At 42.2% G+C, this 16760-nt stretch overlaps 1 protein-coding gene across 3 annotated transcripts in view; it reads left to right on the top strand.

Annotated features, from left to right (window-relative positions):
- The window catches only part of LOC6622263 (uncharacterized), a 95365-nt gene extending 78773 nt beyond the window's left edge, over nt 1-16592 (top strand). The window contains exons 2-4 of one of the 3 annotated variants that reach the window (XR_011416405.1): nt 12498-13138; nt 15253-16456; nt 16532-16592. Coding sequence is in view for 2 of the 3 variants with exons in the window: in XM_002047870.4 (XP_002047906.3) it covers nt 3702-4586; nt 12498-13138; nt 15253-16150 (2424 nt within the window). In the remaining variant the exon portion in view is untranslated. Of the gene's footprint in view, nt 1-3429; nt 4587-12497; nt 13139-15252 lie in introns of those variants that run through there. The other 2 variants (XM_002047870.4, XM_032434479.2) reach the window with 2 other exon arrangements.
- The last annotated feature ends 168 nt before the right edge of the window (nt 16593-16760 follow it).

Genomic DNA, 16760 nt, shown 5'->3' with positions numbered 1-16760 from the left:
GTCGGTGCGAAAATCGAAACTTTTTCGATGATTTTCCTTAATATATCGGGTAAAAAATGTCTGATTTTAAAATGTTATATACCTTTTTGAATGCGTACGGATCCCTACCATCAATTGGCATTCAAACAAATTAATCATCGATGGGTTGAAAAATGTTATTGACAGATTTTTTTTTTAATATCTCGAGTAATAGGTCCGCGGGAGATATGACGTTTCAGAACGACAGAATTCCGCGCGGAGATATGAACTTCCTAATCATCAAGTTTTTTTTTTTTCAAAATCGAGGTCGGTGCGAAATTCGAAAATTTTTCGATGATTTTTTTTTTAATATCTCGAGTAATAGCTCCGCGGGAGATATGACGTTTCAAAACGACAGAACTCCGCGCGAATATATGACCTTCCAAATCATAACAATATTTTGCAAAATCGAGGACGGTGCGAAAATCTAAACTTTTTCGATTATTTTTTTTAATATCGCAAGTAATAGCTCCGCGGGAGATATGACGTTTCAAAACGACAGATCTCCGCGCGGATATATGACCTTCCAAATCATAACGATTTGTTGCACAATCGAGGTCGGTGCGAAAATCGAAACTTTTTCGATGATTTTTTTTAATATCTCGGGGAATAGCACCGCGCGGAGATATGACGTTCCAAAACGACATAACTCCGCGCGAATATGACCTTCCAAATTATCACGATTTTTTTTTAAAATCGAGGTCGGTGCGAAAATCTGAACTTTTTCGATGATTTTTCTTAAAATATCGGGTAAATAATGTCTGATTTTAAAATGTTATATACCTTTTTGAATGCGTACGGATCCCTACCATCAATTGGCATTCAAACAAATTAATCATCGATGGGTTGAAAAATGTTATTGACAGAAAACCGATTCGTTCGTAAATTCAATGACGTTCCAAAACGACAGAACTCCGCGAGGAGATATGACCTTCCAAATCATAAGGATTTTTTGCAAAATCGAGGTCGGTGCGAAATATTTTTTTCAATATCTCGGGTAATAGCTCCGCGCGGAGATATGACGTTCCAAAACGACATAACTCCGCGCGGAGATATGACGTTCCAAAACGACATAACTCCGCGCGGAGATATAAACTTTGCCATTTTGGCAAAGTCAATGTGATAAAGTATGTTTTTATCAAAGCACAACATTTTTGAGACCTATAAATCCTTTCAGCTTAAAGAGCAATTTAAACATTTACTAGGTAACTTTAGGTTGTTTTCACTGTACTATGATATTGGGTCATTGACGTTGTATGATAGAGCATTCCAAAAAATGTAATCGAGCATGTTCGTCGTTGTGGAATAATTTATTTCAGAGTGCCGTCCTTTTGACAGGTCCGATTTTTCAGCGAAACGCTTCCACTTGATGCCAGTCCAGTCCGCAGCACTCAAATTATGCACGCTCCTTGCCCCTTGGACGGGCCCGTTTTTCAACTGTTTGCGTGGTTAACCAGCCGTTAAATGATGCAACATCAAAATGTATCCAATATATTGCTGCATACTTTTAGGCAACTTTACTGTACACTGTCCTGCCTTAGTTGGCTATTAAATGATTCAAAACTTTTAATTGCTCGCCACCCGGAAAATTGAATGAGCATTAAAGTGCGCTACGAGTGAAATCACCAATCACAGTAAATCACTGGAAACGAGACTGGAATCCAGATTGCTCTTAAGTCTGTTTCGCACATTTAAGCAAGATACTTACCTTTAATACAGCTTTTTACTCTGCCGCCGCAGGGATATGAAAAAAAACACTAAGGCCGCCAAAAGCAATGCCAAAAACAGCAAAAGTAGCAGCAGTAGCAGCAGCAGCAGCAACAACAACAACAACAGCCACAACAATCGAAATGAGAGCAGCAAATTTTAACGAGCACCACAAAACCCCGACACGCTGATTTTTAAGCCGCTTTCCCTTTCCCAGACAGCGCCTCCTCCGCGCTTTTGTAATTACAAAAAGTCGAGTTGGGCGCAATACTTGACAAATGGCAGGGCGCACGATGGCTTTGGTGAAGGTATGGAACCCACACATACAGCGAACGGGCCGGTTAACCGGGATAATAGGATGAAACAAATGTAAACGATGCTGGAGAAGGCACAGGAGGCCGAGGACCGGTGACGATGGTGCAGCCAGCGGTTACAGACGCAGTGGTACACAAAAATATACAAAATATGAAACAGTTCAAGCAAAAACCTGCAAAAGACATTTCCAACTGTGTTTTTTGCCTTTGTCTCACAAATGGAACGCAAAGCCGCCCCGCGGCCATCAGCTATGCTTCTTCACTCGGAACCAAACAAAAAAAGTGGGCAGATAAAATATTTGTACATACATACTAATACTCGTTGTTCGAACCAGTCGGCTACCTTGGCTAATGGAATAGATTTGCACAAGCAAATAACATCAAATCAATTCTCTGATCCATTAGCTGACATCTCCCGATTATGTTTGAAGTCGCAAGACGAATTCACCAAAAAGCTTGTGCCCCAAATATTAGAACGAATCAAATTCTCAACACACCAAACAAATCAAGCTAACAACGTCCATGGAGATTTTGAGTTTAAGAGCTAAAAGTTGTTCGTTTGTTGCTGTTGTACTTTTTTGATAGAAAAGTGTTTCAAATCACCAAGTTATTGCATCCAAGCGAACAACAAGGTTTCTGTATCTGATTCCGGCTTAGTGTATAAATGTAGTATTGTATCAACCGAAGTTATATTGATAACTTGTATATACTGATAATAATAATACTACTTTAATAACAATATGATGAATTATGATATTAATATTAGTAAAAATTACCTGTAATTAATTTAAAGTTCATATTTTCAAGCATTGAGATATTTAGCCCACCTTCGATGCGAACTGAATTCAACAATTTGCAAACTTACGCTTCGTAAATTTTCCATTGAAATAAAATGATTTATTTTTTGTTTTAAAATTCTATGCATTTCCTATGGACCATGCCCCTTGTAATTAAGGGTCATTCAGCTGACCATCCAGCGAATGACCGCAGTTACGTCAACAGTTGGTTGGACGTCTCGAACGCAGCTGCTGTGGCCCCTGCTGTTGATGCTCCCATGATGAGAATCTCGCGGCGCGGCAATTAAAATCTTGCATTCAAGTCTGGCCGCTGCAGTTTCAAGTATTTTAATTTCCCTCGGCGCGGCAAGAACTCAACAGCGCTCCATACCGGAGCAGGGTGCACTCACACTTTCACCCATAAAGTATAACCAAAACAAAACGCCAGTGGCGATGGCGATGGAGTCGACGAAGGCGCAAGCGATGGCGACGGCGATGAAAGGTTCGCTCCGAATGTCAGGCGCATGCGCGAGCGCTGCACAAAATGGCGACGGCGAATTGAAAGTTCCGAGATTTGTCGGATGGCTTGTACTTCAGTTGCTGCAGGACTGTCGCGAGATAAAGTTGGGCCAGGCGCACGAGCGAAGACGTCATGTGAGAAACGTTTGAAAGGTACGCGCGCGAAATCTTTTGAATCTGCACCCCCGCTTCCTGTGCAGAGACTGAGTCGTCGTCGTCGTCAGTGTATACATACATGTGCGTGTGTGTGTGTGTCTGTGTTCGTCTAGGTGAAAATTCAGAGAAAAGGCGCGTCGGAGTGTCGGTCGTGTCAGGTGAAATTTGATTAATTGCTAATAGACAGCGGCTGCCACGCCCACACTTCAACATGGAGCACCTGCGACCGCTCAGCTATGAGGAAATGTGCCAAATGGAGCTATTGCAGCCCTGCGGCACAAACACACCGCCGGCATCTTCGGCGCCAACTATGCTGCCTATCATGGTCATACCAACAACACTGCTGGCGCCAGGAGCGGGAACAGCCGGTGCGTCGCAGCCGCAGCCTCAGGGCGGCGTCGAGCACTATTATCAGCTGCAACCCGCTCATATTCTCACGGCAGGCGTGGAGGGAGCAGCAGCATCGGGCAGCGCCGGAGTCAGCGGCGAATTGGCGCTCTTACAAGGCGGCGGCGAACAATTTCCACATAGCCTTCAGCTGCAACAGCATCCACATTCCCATTCACAGCCAGTTAACATTCTGTGTACGGGCACACTAAGCCGCGCGCCGCCAGCGTCGGCTGCTGCGTCGGCAATGGCTGCGTCAGCGGCGGCGACGCTGCCGCGCGGCTTTCAACCAGCCGCCTTTGTAACGGATGTTGAAAGCGACTTTGAGGGCAGCGAGTGCGGCGCAGGAGGCGCCACTACAACCTGCATGCCACACTTTCGCTTCGGCGGCTGCGGCCTGCAGTCGGCGCAACATCAGCAGCCACATCAGGATGCTGTCGTTGGCTGCGGTTCGCTCTCCTACATGATGGGCACGCTGGCAGCCGGCGGTGCAATGCACGCTGGGCGATTTGCGGGCACATTGGGCCGCAACCGGCGGCCCGAGGGACACACCAAGCGCGTCTCCTTCAAAGGAGACAATCTGCCGCCATCACCACCGCCGCCGCCCGCCGTCGAGCTGGACAGCAACGGCCTGCCCGTACCCTTGCCTGTGCCGGGCGGTGTTGGCGCCGGCTCCTACATGCATTTCGACAATTATATGGATTACCAGGTGCGTCTCCAATGTGCCTCTTCTCTATGGCACTGACAACTGCTAAGCCGCCCGTCTAATTGGCATTCATGAGCTGTTTCGCCTTTGCGATGGGGACACTTTTACGATTATTGACGCGCATTCGATTCGTGCCGCGATTTAAATGAGGACGGCAGCAATGTGGTGGGGATTATAGGCTGTTTGACAGATAAGAAAGAGACATAAAAAAGAAACATTTTATATACAAGCGTCAATGCGTGTTTATATAGGCATTTAAATTGATTCTTCTGCAAGATTTGAACTTTCGCCCACACAACACAACCGTGAACGGCAATTGAATATAGAGCACGTCTCCAACAATTATTGACAAACAGGATTCAAAATCTTTTCAGCTAAAAGAAAAAATATTTCAAATACTCATTTTCTATCTTGATAAGGCAGTCGATCCGAGTTGCTTTAGGCATGTCGATCAAATTTGGAATGTAGTTTATAGTGATCAAATGCGATATATGATGGTTATTTGTAGTAAACAACCCGAGCTATGAAATTATTTAAGTTGACTTAAACCTTACCCAAATATCAAATGTTTTACTTATTGCTCTCCTACACACACGTATAACTAAACAAGTACATATGCCTACACTTAGACTATAAAAAAATTCGGAAGAAAAGAGCACAAAGTGTGCAGACGTACCCTATCAACTAATATAAAATCATACTTGATTTAAAATGCAGTTACTATTCCAATGCGACTGCCACTCACACATTCCCGAATCCCGAGAGAAACATGAGCATGACTTATGTGGACAAATCAAAATACATTTATTTGAACACATTGTGAACGGATCTGATAAACGATTATCTGCATGTAACTCAATTTGTTTGGACTTTGCATCTTAAATTCCCAAAACCGTGTCATGTGTTATCTCTTTGCAAAAAAAAAAAAAAGGAGAAAACAGTTCCCTCACTTTAACAGCAGTGGACATTGAACTGAATAAAACCAAAGTTGTAAAGAATACAAATGAATAGAAGCAAAGCAAAGGGAAATGGTCCTCCTTGGACATTATTCAAGCCGCGACGTCGCCTGTCATCTATGACCATTCGGGCCATTTGTTCACATTTGCATAATAAATTAAATGTTGCAAGTGTCGTTCAGACGCAGCTTCTGCAGCTTCTTTTCTGCAGCTCGACCATTTATCCACATTCTTACCGCTTGCATCCTCGCAGTCGTGAAGTTTGTTTGGCTGTCGGAACCTGCGTTTTATGCGTTTCGCCAAGCCCATAAATATAGTCATTATTGCCACGCTTGCATGCTCCGTTTTCCCTCGTCTGTGGACTCGTGCCCGTCCATTCAGCAATTCGAGTAGCTTATCTTTTCGTTGCTCGGTGCCTGTTGCCGCTTCAACGCGTTTTATCAACAACTTTTCCTCAGTGGCTCACTTTGTAGAATTACTTAAAATTCTTGTTTGATGCAAACATGAAAATAAATATAGCTAAAGACTTACGCAAATAAAAATATAGATATAGCAAGGGGAAAACTACTCTAGTTGGGAGTGCCCCACTAGGAGATATTTTGAACACAGCGCTCAGCCCTTGTAGTTTTCGACATCGACGCGATAAAAAGTAACAGATTCAGAATATGTATATATATACATTATGGGGTCGAGAATATAGCTTCCTTTATAAAGACACAATTTCAACTCACATGTCTGCCACTGTATTTATTCGCTGGCATGCCGAAGAAGCTATTTTGCCAGTTGACTCTGTGCACACTCTTCACAAATACTAAAAAAGAAAAAAGAAAAATCATAAAAGCCCTCCCAAACGGCCAACACACAGTGACCCATCTACAGCTTGACTTAATCCTGATTGAATACATTTCTCAGTTTTCCGATTTAACTCGGGCTTAGGACGCGCTCCATTTAAGTGTTTACTCTGCAAATTCGTTGTGCTGGCCACCAATTTCAAGTGCTATGTTTTATGCCGGCTGCTCCACTTAGCCTGCTTCTTAAGATCCTATTCAATTTATCTTCTGGGAATGCATTTGCTGGGTAAATGGAATTTTAGAATTAAGTTTATGTTGTCGAACTGCTCCTTGATTGATGGGTGAGTGTGCGGGTGCAGAGCAAAGCTGTCGAGCTTGACTAGCATATTTTTATGTTCTGTACCCGTCAATGTTCATGTCAGCTCTGGCTTTGCTTTCCTTTTTTCAACCGAAAGTTGTTGCCACTCCCCTTCAAGAGTGTAACATGATGGAATACAATGTAATCATGACTTATTATCCGCGAAAACATGACTATGGCAAGCCATCTTTGCGAGTCAGCTTAAAAATACAATCGATAAACTTGTTGACTTACAAACTACACGCAAACACAGTCCAATTACACAATCACAACATGCAACATGCAGCATGCAACATGCAGAATGCAACGTTCAACATGCAGCAGAGAAGTAAACTATAAAACAAAGCAAGAAATTGAGATGCATGTTTGTACAGTTTTCTTTATGGAAACTATGAACTAATCTGTTATATAATATTGTTATAGGTATTTAATAAACTTGCAATCTACTTTCAGTCTAACTTTTAAAATATCACTGGCAGCTAGTATGGCCATTTACATGCTTTGCCTAAAACTTCATCCATCCATACACTTACCTGGGATTCGATTAACGAGAACTACAAAAATTAAACTTATTCGCAGACTAGTAAGATAGTCTTGCTAACAAATAGTACATTATTAAGGGTTACATTTCTTAATTCAGTGCTTTTAAGCACTAAGAGCGTGGGAAGCCAATCGGGATAAACACGAAACACGCAACTTTTGTCAACTTTCGCTTTTAATGTAGACGCCATTCGCACACATATACTTACTTGATTTGAAGTCAGTTGGGGCGCACAAGAGTGCTGTACAAAGAAAGTCGATTAAAACTTTCAATTGTTAAATGAACACTTAAAGAGCTGCAATTCCTTAACTTCCAATACAAATAGCAAACTAAGCGCGCACACACACGCAGACACAACCAGACAGCCAGAGAGAGCAGGGTCTAGACAATCGCCGGTCATCGCCCAGATAACTCAGAGACAAATAGACATACACGCAAACAGAGAAACAGACAAACTCAGAAGCAAACAAACACCAAGTCCCAGCACAGCCATCGCCGCCAGTCCGGGCAGCTGCTCCTTTTCCTCTTGATGCCCATTTCAGACTAGAGACCAGGGCAGGCTATAACAAAGCAACAACATTGCGGTTAGTGGGTGTACAGGCGAGAAGTGGAAAAAGAATTGTAGTGGGATGCGAGGATGCGAGAGGAATGCTGTCGTTATTGCTGGTGATGTCCATCAGCGTGAAAAGCCCCAACGACATTTGAAAAACTAAAAACTTGCCGACGTTGACATGAACCGCAGCCGGCAAAACAGCAGCGGCAATGGGCGATGTCGAGAACTCCAACTACAACCCCCCAGGCGCCACAGGGGGGGGCCATGAAAATTGTAATGGGCAAGCGTTGAAAAGTGGACCACAATGGGCGAAAAGTCCCCAAAGTTGGGCACAAATCAGCTTTCCATATTTATGAACGCATTCATCATAATCATTTCTCAAACCTATTTTAAAGCTCTATGCTACGCTTAAGGCACTTGGACTAGAATCGAGAATGCACCTCTAGATGATACCCTTTACCTAGCTAGCCCATGCATATTTTTATCGATTTCTTTGATTGCGGTGTAATGTGGGAAAATTCGTATTTGGAAATAAACTTATTCCAAGCGTCACATAGGAGCAACTACATTCCAAGTTTAAGCCATTATGAAAATAAGTTTGAACCCACTCTGGCAAAACTTTATCTTTCGCAATACAACCTTGGACCCCCATTAACCGCTATAGAAGTGGGTTTTGCGAAAACTGTGAAACATGTCTTCTACAAATTTTCACACAGACCAAAATAAGTTCAGAACGGTTCGGTAAAAGAACAGAAAAGTTTTATACAACAGTTTTCTGCAAGTTCTTACAGCAACACTAAACAACCGCATATATTTTTTATTTAATTTCCTACACATTATTCTTTCTTCTGCGCATTGTTGCTGTTATTTAAAAATTAAAGTAAATATCCAGACGAGTTAAATATATTTGCAAGCACAGCAAATTAGCGATTTGTTTCCATACTTGGACTCACAACTCTCTTTTATTTCTAGCCGATGGCTCCTATTGAAACAATATGATGCTGTGATCCGATGCTGATAGGTTTTTGCAATGACAGCCAATGAAGGCAGCTGTTTTCAAAAGGTTTTTCTTACCAATTTAAACATGTAGATGAATATGAATGCTTCAATTGTTTCCCATTGTTTTGGTGTTTTTGGCATACAAGGTATACAAAACTTGTTTTCGGAAAACTGAACCTGAAACAAAAAGCAAAGAAAATACAACGGAAAACTAAAAGCTTTCCGCTAGGTTTTTTTTGCTCAAATCCTTTGCTTTTCTTGTTACAGCTGCCATTTTTTGTTGTCCTTGTTCCTATTCCTGCCTTTTTGCTCCTGCTGCTTGCCGCCTTTTGTGTCATGTGACTGCCGCCTGTCGCTCTGCTCTGCTCTGATGAGTTACAAATAAAATGCTGCGGAAATTGCGTGTTTTAGTCAGGCCCTATAAAAGTAGCAGTTGGAACTATATCGTATGTTTTACTCTTATTTAAAACTCAACAGCGAAATACTAAGGAATCAAGTTTGATTAATAACACGCACAAATATATTAGTCTTTGCAAAAAAGACTAAATCTATTTGATTTAATTTAAATAAATTTCTATTAAAACTTTTGTTTTAGTGTTTGCATTTATTAAATAATATTCACATCATGATATATTTATATATTCATTTATATATATATATATACATATTCGTTAAAAGATCGGACGTTTCCTGCCTGGGTAGAAATCTGCATGAAAGTATGTATAATCCAGCTCTGCTTCGGGATATAAAAAGATTTTAAAGTCATTTTCCGTTGTCATATTCTCGGTATATGGTAGACCTCAAAGAGTCTTGCTTCAATAGTTAGGTCTGTTAAGTTCTAAATCACGTTTAGAGATATAACAAACACTTGTCTGTTTCAAATAAATAACGCAAATGCATTAATTTTAAAATGAATTCAAGCAGATACTTGAAACTACTGTGGGTTTTCCATTTGGGATACTTCCTGCTCCACCAAAGACTCGATGATTGCCCACGTCTCAGCAGAAACTTCCCTATCGATTTCAACGGCTCCAACAATATTAAATACATCTATGTTTATGTGTGGGAATCGAAGCACGGGATTGTCCAAAAAGTCGTCATTCTCATCGCTTGGCTCCATTATCGTATCCATATCAGATTTTGCTCGTTGATCAATGGGTATATCGGACCAAACATCAATATCTTCCGTGCCTCTAGACACAACATGATGGTCCTCGTCCGTCAGCATGTTGGCGTTGGCGTGTAATGATGTATTTTGTATAAATCTATAAAACTGCTGCCCGTAGCCAAATAAGACTTATAAACTATATTAAAATTTCTAGTTTTGAGCATTAAATTCAGCCTGTTAAGTTCTATTCAGTAGTGCAATAGAAATATTCTTTCACTAATGGACTATTTGCAAGCCAGCTTTTAAAATTACACCATTACTGTTTTGACAGATTTGCCAAATTTGCTCTAGAGCCGAATTGAACTAATTAGAAATTATTATAATCTCGGCGCAGCAGCCACAGCAAAGTGCAACCAAAATTTTGAACATGCCCCAAATGCTGCCACCTGCTGTGAGGTCATCGCCTGGCACCGCCCATAAATTTGTTAACAGGGCCAACGCCTTCGCCACGCAGGGGTATTCAGTGCTAAAGCTGCTTTCCGGTTAAAGTACGATTCACCCCCAGCCACCCATCCTTTCAATACTCAAATAAAAATTCGCGGTAACAGCGCCAACTACAAACTTTCGCATTGGCACCCGCCCTGCAAGCCAACCAACTGGCTAAAATAATGCACCCTTACATCAGCGATGGACCCAAAGATACCCTGTAACTGTCTCATATATGCAAACTATATAAATAAATAGGCACTATAAAATTATTTGCTTATACTAGAACACAAACATATCAACTTCTAATAAGCGCAACTCCTTTAACATTTATACCAGAGAACTTGACGTGCTTTTTAGCCACCTTTAGAAGAAACAGAAATACAGAAAATGCAAAGCATCGTTGCAGTACAAAATATGAAAAATATTTGCATTTTTATTAAAAATTGAGTTTTTTTTTTATGCAAGCTTAACCAGCCTCATTATTTCCTTACTCTGGTTCCAGAGTAGAAAGAGTATATTGGGCTTGCGCTAAAGTAAGCCTATTTAACTATAAGCATAATATATTTATTTAACGAAACCCAAATTTAGTATTTATTTCCTTGACCTTCATTGTTTTACCAAGCCCACCCACATAATATATATCACTCATAATTCTGAAGCTAAGAAGGGCCCAAACTTTGCCATCTAGTTGACACTGAACATAGCGTATCCCGTAGTCGGAAACCTCATAGCAAATCGTTTCCACTTGTTATTACTTGCATTGCAATGTCGAAAGTTTCGCCAGTATTAATAAAAGTTAATTTCGCTGCCGGATGCAGGCGCAATTCATAATTAAAAATAGTTTTAAATGTATCAGGCGTCCCATTCTGTTGTACTTCGGGCATGGCCGACATCCTATTTTGCATCGCGTGTATTTTATTTAATTAATTTTCCACTGGCATATAAAAACATTTTCAGATATTCCTTTTCTCTTTTATACTCTGTTAGCATAAAGCTAGGGCAAAAATGGGAATAAATAAAACTCTACAAGCAAGGGCAGAAGGACGAGTTTCGGGCTCTTAACCTTTGGCTGAGTTCATAAATTTTGTTAGTTGTTAGTTTGATAGTTAAAAAGAAATGAATTTAAATAGGATATGAAAAATATAACGATCAAGATTTAAATGGATAAGATTAAAAACTCAATTTTTCATGCAATATTTCTGGATAAAGGGTATGTCGTAGTTAGTTCAGCAATCTTTGCTAAAGCAATATTATTTGTTCATTGCTCACATACCCTGAGGTTCACCTAATTAACCGCAAATGCGTATAAAGGAGCAAGGGCAACAAAATAAAGAAGGGTAGCTGACTGCGGTCTGCGGAATAAAATATGTTTCATATAACATTAATTTGCAGTTAAATAAATATCTAAGGATTTAGTTATAGCTCTTAATTATAGATAAAATTTTCCCACATTGAATTGAATTCTAAAAAGGCGCTACGTTAAACTAAGCCAATATAATTTGGGTTTATCATAGATAAGGGTGTGCACCGATGCCTATAATGCACGTACAGGAATTTGATTTGTTTCATTGGGAATTTTCCTCGGTTGATCTTCCCATAATTCCCTCAGAGAGTCACAATTTAATCATAGCATTGACAGTTCAGGGCGAACTTGATGACAAACTTTTGCGAAAGAAAGTTTTTGGGGTTTTGGGCGAATGAAGGTTTATGTGAACGACCAATTCCATGCACAGTGGCATATATGAATTATTGCAAAGGCTCAATTAAGTTAGGGCCGAGATTAGCCTAATAGCCAGTGAGCCGCCGCGCCTGGTGTATCAAATTGAAAGGTTCCAAATGCATTGATTTTGATTTGGTCACTTGGTTCATTAAAAAGTTTCAGATTGAGCCTTGTTGATGTTTCATGCCAGCTATGAATATTACAAAAAGTTCAAAGTTTGCAACAGTTTTAATTAGAGCGCAAAATCAACGAAGAAACTTTGACGTACTTTTAATGAAGCAACTTAGAAGCAGACGGTGGGGTTTGGGATAAGAGGCAGCGCCTTATGCTGTCAGGTAATAAGTCCAATAAAAAGCAGCAAAGTAATGCGACCCTTTTGCCTATTTACTTTTATTGTAGACAACCGGGTTTGGCGGGCTGCCAGACGTAACGGAGCACTCGAACATACGCCGTACACTCTCCCGCCAGAACTCGATCTCTAACAGTGATTCAGGCGGAGAGATTGCCAGCATCCAGAAGTCCAAGGGCTTTGGCAGTGCGATGACGGGCGGAGTCGTCGTTGGCAGCGATATCGCTGGAATCGCTCTCGAAACAAAGTCGCCCACCTCTTTGGCAACGGAAGCGGCAGCGACAGCCGGTGGCTCCGGCAAAGCAAAGGGAAAGACTACCCGCAAGGCAAGAAACAGCTCAGGCGCCGCCCACAAGACGCGACGCGGCTCTTGGATGGTGGCTCTGACCCTGGTGAGCGCCATCTGCCTGCTGGCTATAGCAGCTACACTGGCCTACCAACACTTTCTTATGTCGCCCAGTCGAAACTCTCACGCGCAAAGACTACGAATCGTTAGGCGCATCCTACGTGAAGTACCGCTCGTCGACGGACACAACAACTTTGCCTGGAACGTGCGCAAGTACGCGCACAGTAGCCTGGAGCTGGTTCATCTAAGCCACGACCTTGATCACAAGTCGATGTGGGCACGCCCGACGTGGGCGCAAACAGATATGGAACGACTTAAGCAAGGACTTGTCGGTGTGCAGGTCTGGTAAGTAGTAAACTATCTAAACAACTTTAATTTAAATAAATAGTCTTTAAGAGCAATCAAAGCCTATACATTATGCGAGGCTAGTTGAAGACTTAGCTGTCTAGAAAATAACTATATCCAATGCTGATAAAATTGAATCCTACTCAGCTAGCAAAATAACAACAGATTCATCGACCCAACTGACAACATGTTGGTTCTCTGCAAAAGACTTTAAAATAGTTTTTTTCTTTTTGGTCGTTGTTTTACTGATAGACATTCAACCATGTTTGACATTCACCCATAACAATTACCTAGCACCGGGCACACATCAGCAACATAAGAGCAATCGCCGCAATGCCCACATTCACACCGCCGCCCACCCACGGGCAAGAGCTGCCAACAATTTGACTGCAAAATAAAATTTGGCAACAGCCACCGCGTGGCTGCAGGGCAAACGGCCAACCTTATTCAGCTTCCAGGCAATCTTTAGCACCCAGCCAACATGCCTATCTGCATGCTATGCCCAAACTAGAAACAACAGCAAAACAAATGGAATGGATTGGGAACACAGGAGGAGTGGTGCTTGACAGGCGGCAGACAGCTGCAGTTTGGGAAAAATGCTGATGGGCAATCCACTCGATTTTATTTGGTAGACCTCTGACACCAAACATTCAGGCTGTTGCTCTGCCCGCCTCCAAACAGAGCGTAACTCGGGGCCATTTTTGAACTTAATTTTAGTGGTCGTCATTGTTCAATTTCCGTCCGAAACTCCGTCAGTATTCGCCGAAGCTTGAACTAAAGCTCACCAGGATTGCGCCATTTGGTTGGCTATAGCAGTTTTTAGTGGCCCTCCTCATTGCAATGTCATTGCATTTAAAATTCAAATGTGCTGTTAGTTAACCACTTTTATGGGTAGCACGCAAACTGTATAATAATGATATCGCAAGGATCTGAATGGGTAGGAAATGGACGAGAGAAATAGAGAAATAGATAATGTCGAGTCAGTCAATAAATGAAATCACTAATGAGAACAAAACTATTCCTTATATGCTAAAGTATTTTCTATGTTAATCCATAATTGACATGTATTGAAATATTTATATTATTTACTTCAGGAACAAGCCAATGATTTCTCATAGATTTGAGTGTCCTCCTAGATTTTAATCCCACTAGATTGTATTGTTGAGCCATTTTACGAACATTAACAATTTCAATACCAAGGAATCGGAACGGATTTCCTTATTTCAGATAATAGTTTATATTTTTCCTGACCTCCACAGCGGCGTTGCTTGCAGTCCTTGCATTTGCATATCTTCCTCTTCTCAGCGTCGGTCATCCGAGCTGCTCCGTCTGAAACCGTACCAGCATGATCCAATCCTGTAGCAACTAATCCAGCTTGTTCTGATCCGGGAGCAGCTGAACTGTTAGCATTCGAACTACTTGTATGTTTTTTACGATGAGTTTTCGAATTGGCAAATGCAGACAAATTGCAGTTCTTGAAATGTGGATTCTGTTTCTTCTTTAAAAAGATCTGACGACGGTCTAGGACAGTAGTGCGCTTGTTTACCCACCAACCAAAGTCTGGCTCAATAAAATATGGCTTCGTTTCACTAAGTTCCTTATCCATACTCTCCTTATGCTCCTTCAACCAGAGGCGGCCATATTCCCAGCCCAACAATAAACCAATTGATGGTTGTTCTTTATCAAATGACGGTATAAAAGCATTGTGACGAGCTTGTGGCGGCTCCCTGGGAAAGATTTCATGGCTTTCCTTGCAAGACCTGAACTGTTCAGCGCGCGCCCACGTCCTGTGCATATTAAAAAAGTGTTAATGTGTTTTTGTGTTGGACTTACACTTTCAACAAACATGTGAAACTGAACTTTATAAATTCACAGCATACTTAAGATCGTCTTAAAAAATTGTCAAAGTAACCCTAACATTCAAGCATCTCAAACAGTCCATAGCATGTAATGACAGTTGGGTTGATATTATAATAGCTATATAAATTTGTAGAATTAGGAGGCAGGTGTTAAATTTGCGCATTTTTCAATTACTTGAACCTTCGCCCTGCAGAGAGACCTTATGAACTAAAAACTATTTTGTTTATATTTTTTTGTTTTGGGTTTCATTGCAGGTCTGCATACGTGCCATGCGAGGCGCAGGGCTTGGATGCGGTCCAGCTGGCACTGGAGCAAATCGACATTGTGCGGCGGCTGTCTGACATGTATGCAAGAGATACGGTGTTGGCGACATCCTCGCAGGAGATAGTGGCCACGCACAGGCGCGGCCTCCTGGCCTCGCTGATCGGCATCGAGGGGGGCCACACAATCGGCTCTTCACTGGGCGTGTTGCGCTCTTTCTATTCGCTGGGTGCACGCTACCTCAGCCTGACGCATCGCTGCGATGTGTCCTGGGCTGGGTCAAGTGCCTCCCCACTGGAGCAGGGCCTGTCGCCCTTTGGCAAGGCCATTGTGCGGGAAATGAATCGTCTGGGCATGATGATCGATCTTTCACACAGCTCGGATGCAACGGCGCGTGATGTGCTTCAGGTGACACGAGCACCCGTCATCTTCTCTCATTCGGCAGCACGCCAGCTGTGCAACTCGACGAGGAACGTGCCCGATGATATATTGCGTTTGGTGGCCGAGAATGGTGGTCTCATCATGCTGAGCTTTGACCCAGAGGACGTGGCCTGCGGACGTCAGGCGCGATTGCAGGATGTAATAGAACATATTAAATATGTGCGAGCCATTGCCGGCATTCAACACATTGGCCTGGGTGCCGGTTACGATGGCATTGAGATGCCCCCGATGGGCTTGGAGGACGTATCTAAGTACCCGGAGCTGCTTGCTGCGCTGTTAGAAGATCACAACTGGAGTGAGGAGGATGTCGCCATGCTGGCTGGACGCAACTTTTTGCGGATCATGGAAACTGTAGAGACGGTACGCGACTACTGGAAGCGCGCCGCTATTCAACCAATCGAGCAGACGGAGCCGCAACCAAAGACACAATGCACGTATATGTCGTCGTGACCACTGCCGCAGGCGGTGAGAACGCGCCGCGATGAGCCCGTTACCGTGTCCCATCTGGAGAGGGTCAACCCCAATCACACCGAGAAGGCGTTAACGGGTGCGCAGCTCTGGCACCAGCTAGAGCCCATCGCAAATCAAACGGAAATGCGCAGCATGGCAATGGCGGCCACAGCCACAACAATGGCAACCACTTTTGCAGTCAGTGGACTTTTGCAGTAGGCAGTAATTATTACTCGAGCTTAACTGTCTGCCAGTCTCACTGTCCATCTGTCTGTCTCTCTGTCTGTCGATCCGTCTGTCTGTCCAGTAAGCTGAAAATTGAGTTCAATCGCTCTTCATTTATTTATTAACATACAATAATATTCCTCTGACAATGCACAGGCAAATGGAAGTTGAAATAACATTATGTTGGCACAGCAATCAAAACGACGAAATGACGATATAAATAAAATCAAGAAGCATAAAAATAAGTATGTAATATAATTAGTACGTTCATACGTAGAATACAAATTTATATTCTGACTTACTTAAAGTAGAGATATATGTGGGTTTCATGTTTTATTTAAAGGTTGCAAATAAATAATTTAATACGTAGGCGTACGGAATCAGT

The sequence above is a fragment of the Drosophila virilis genome, chromosome 3, assembly GCF_030788295.1.
Source record: "Drosophila virilis strain 15010-1051.87 chromosome 3, Dvir_AGI_RSII-ME, whole genome shotgun sequence".
NCBI lineage: Eukaryota > Metazoa > Arthropoda > Insecta > Diptera > Drosophilidae > Drosophila > Drosophila virilis.
Note: the sequence above shows the minus strand (reverse complement) of the source record. Positions and strands in the feature narration are given on the sequence as shown.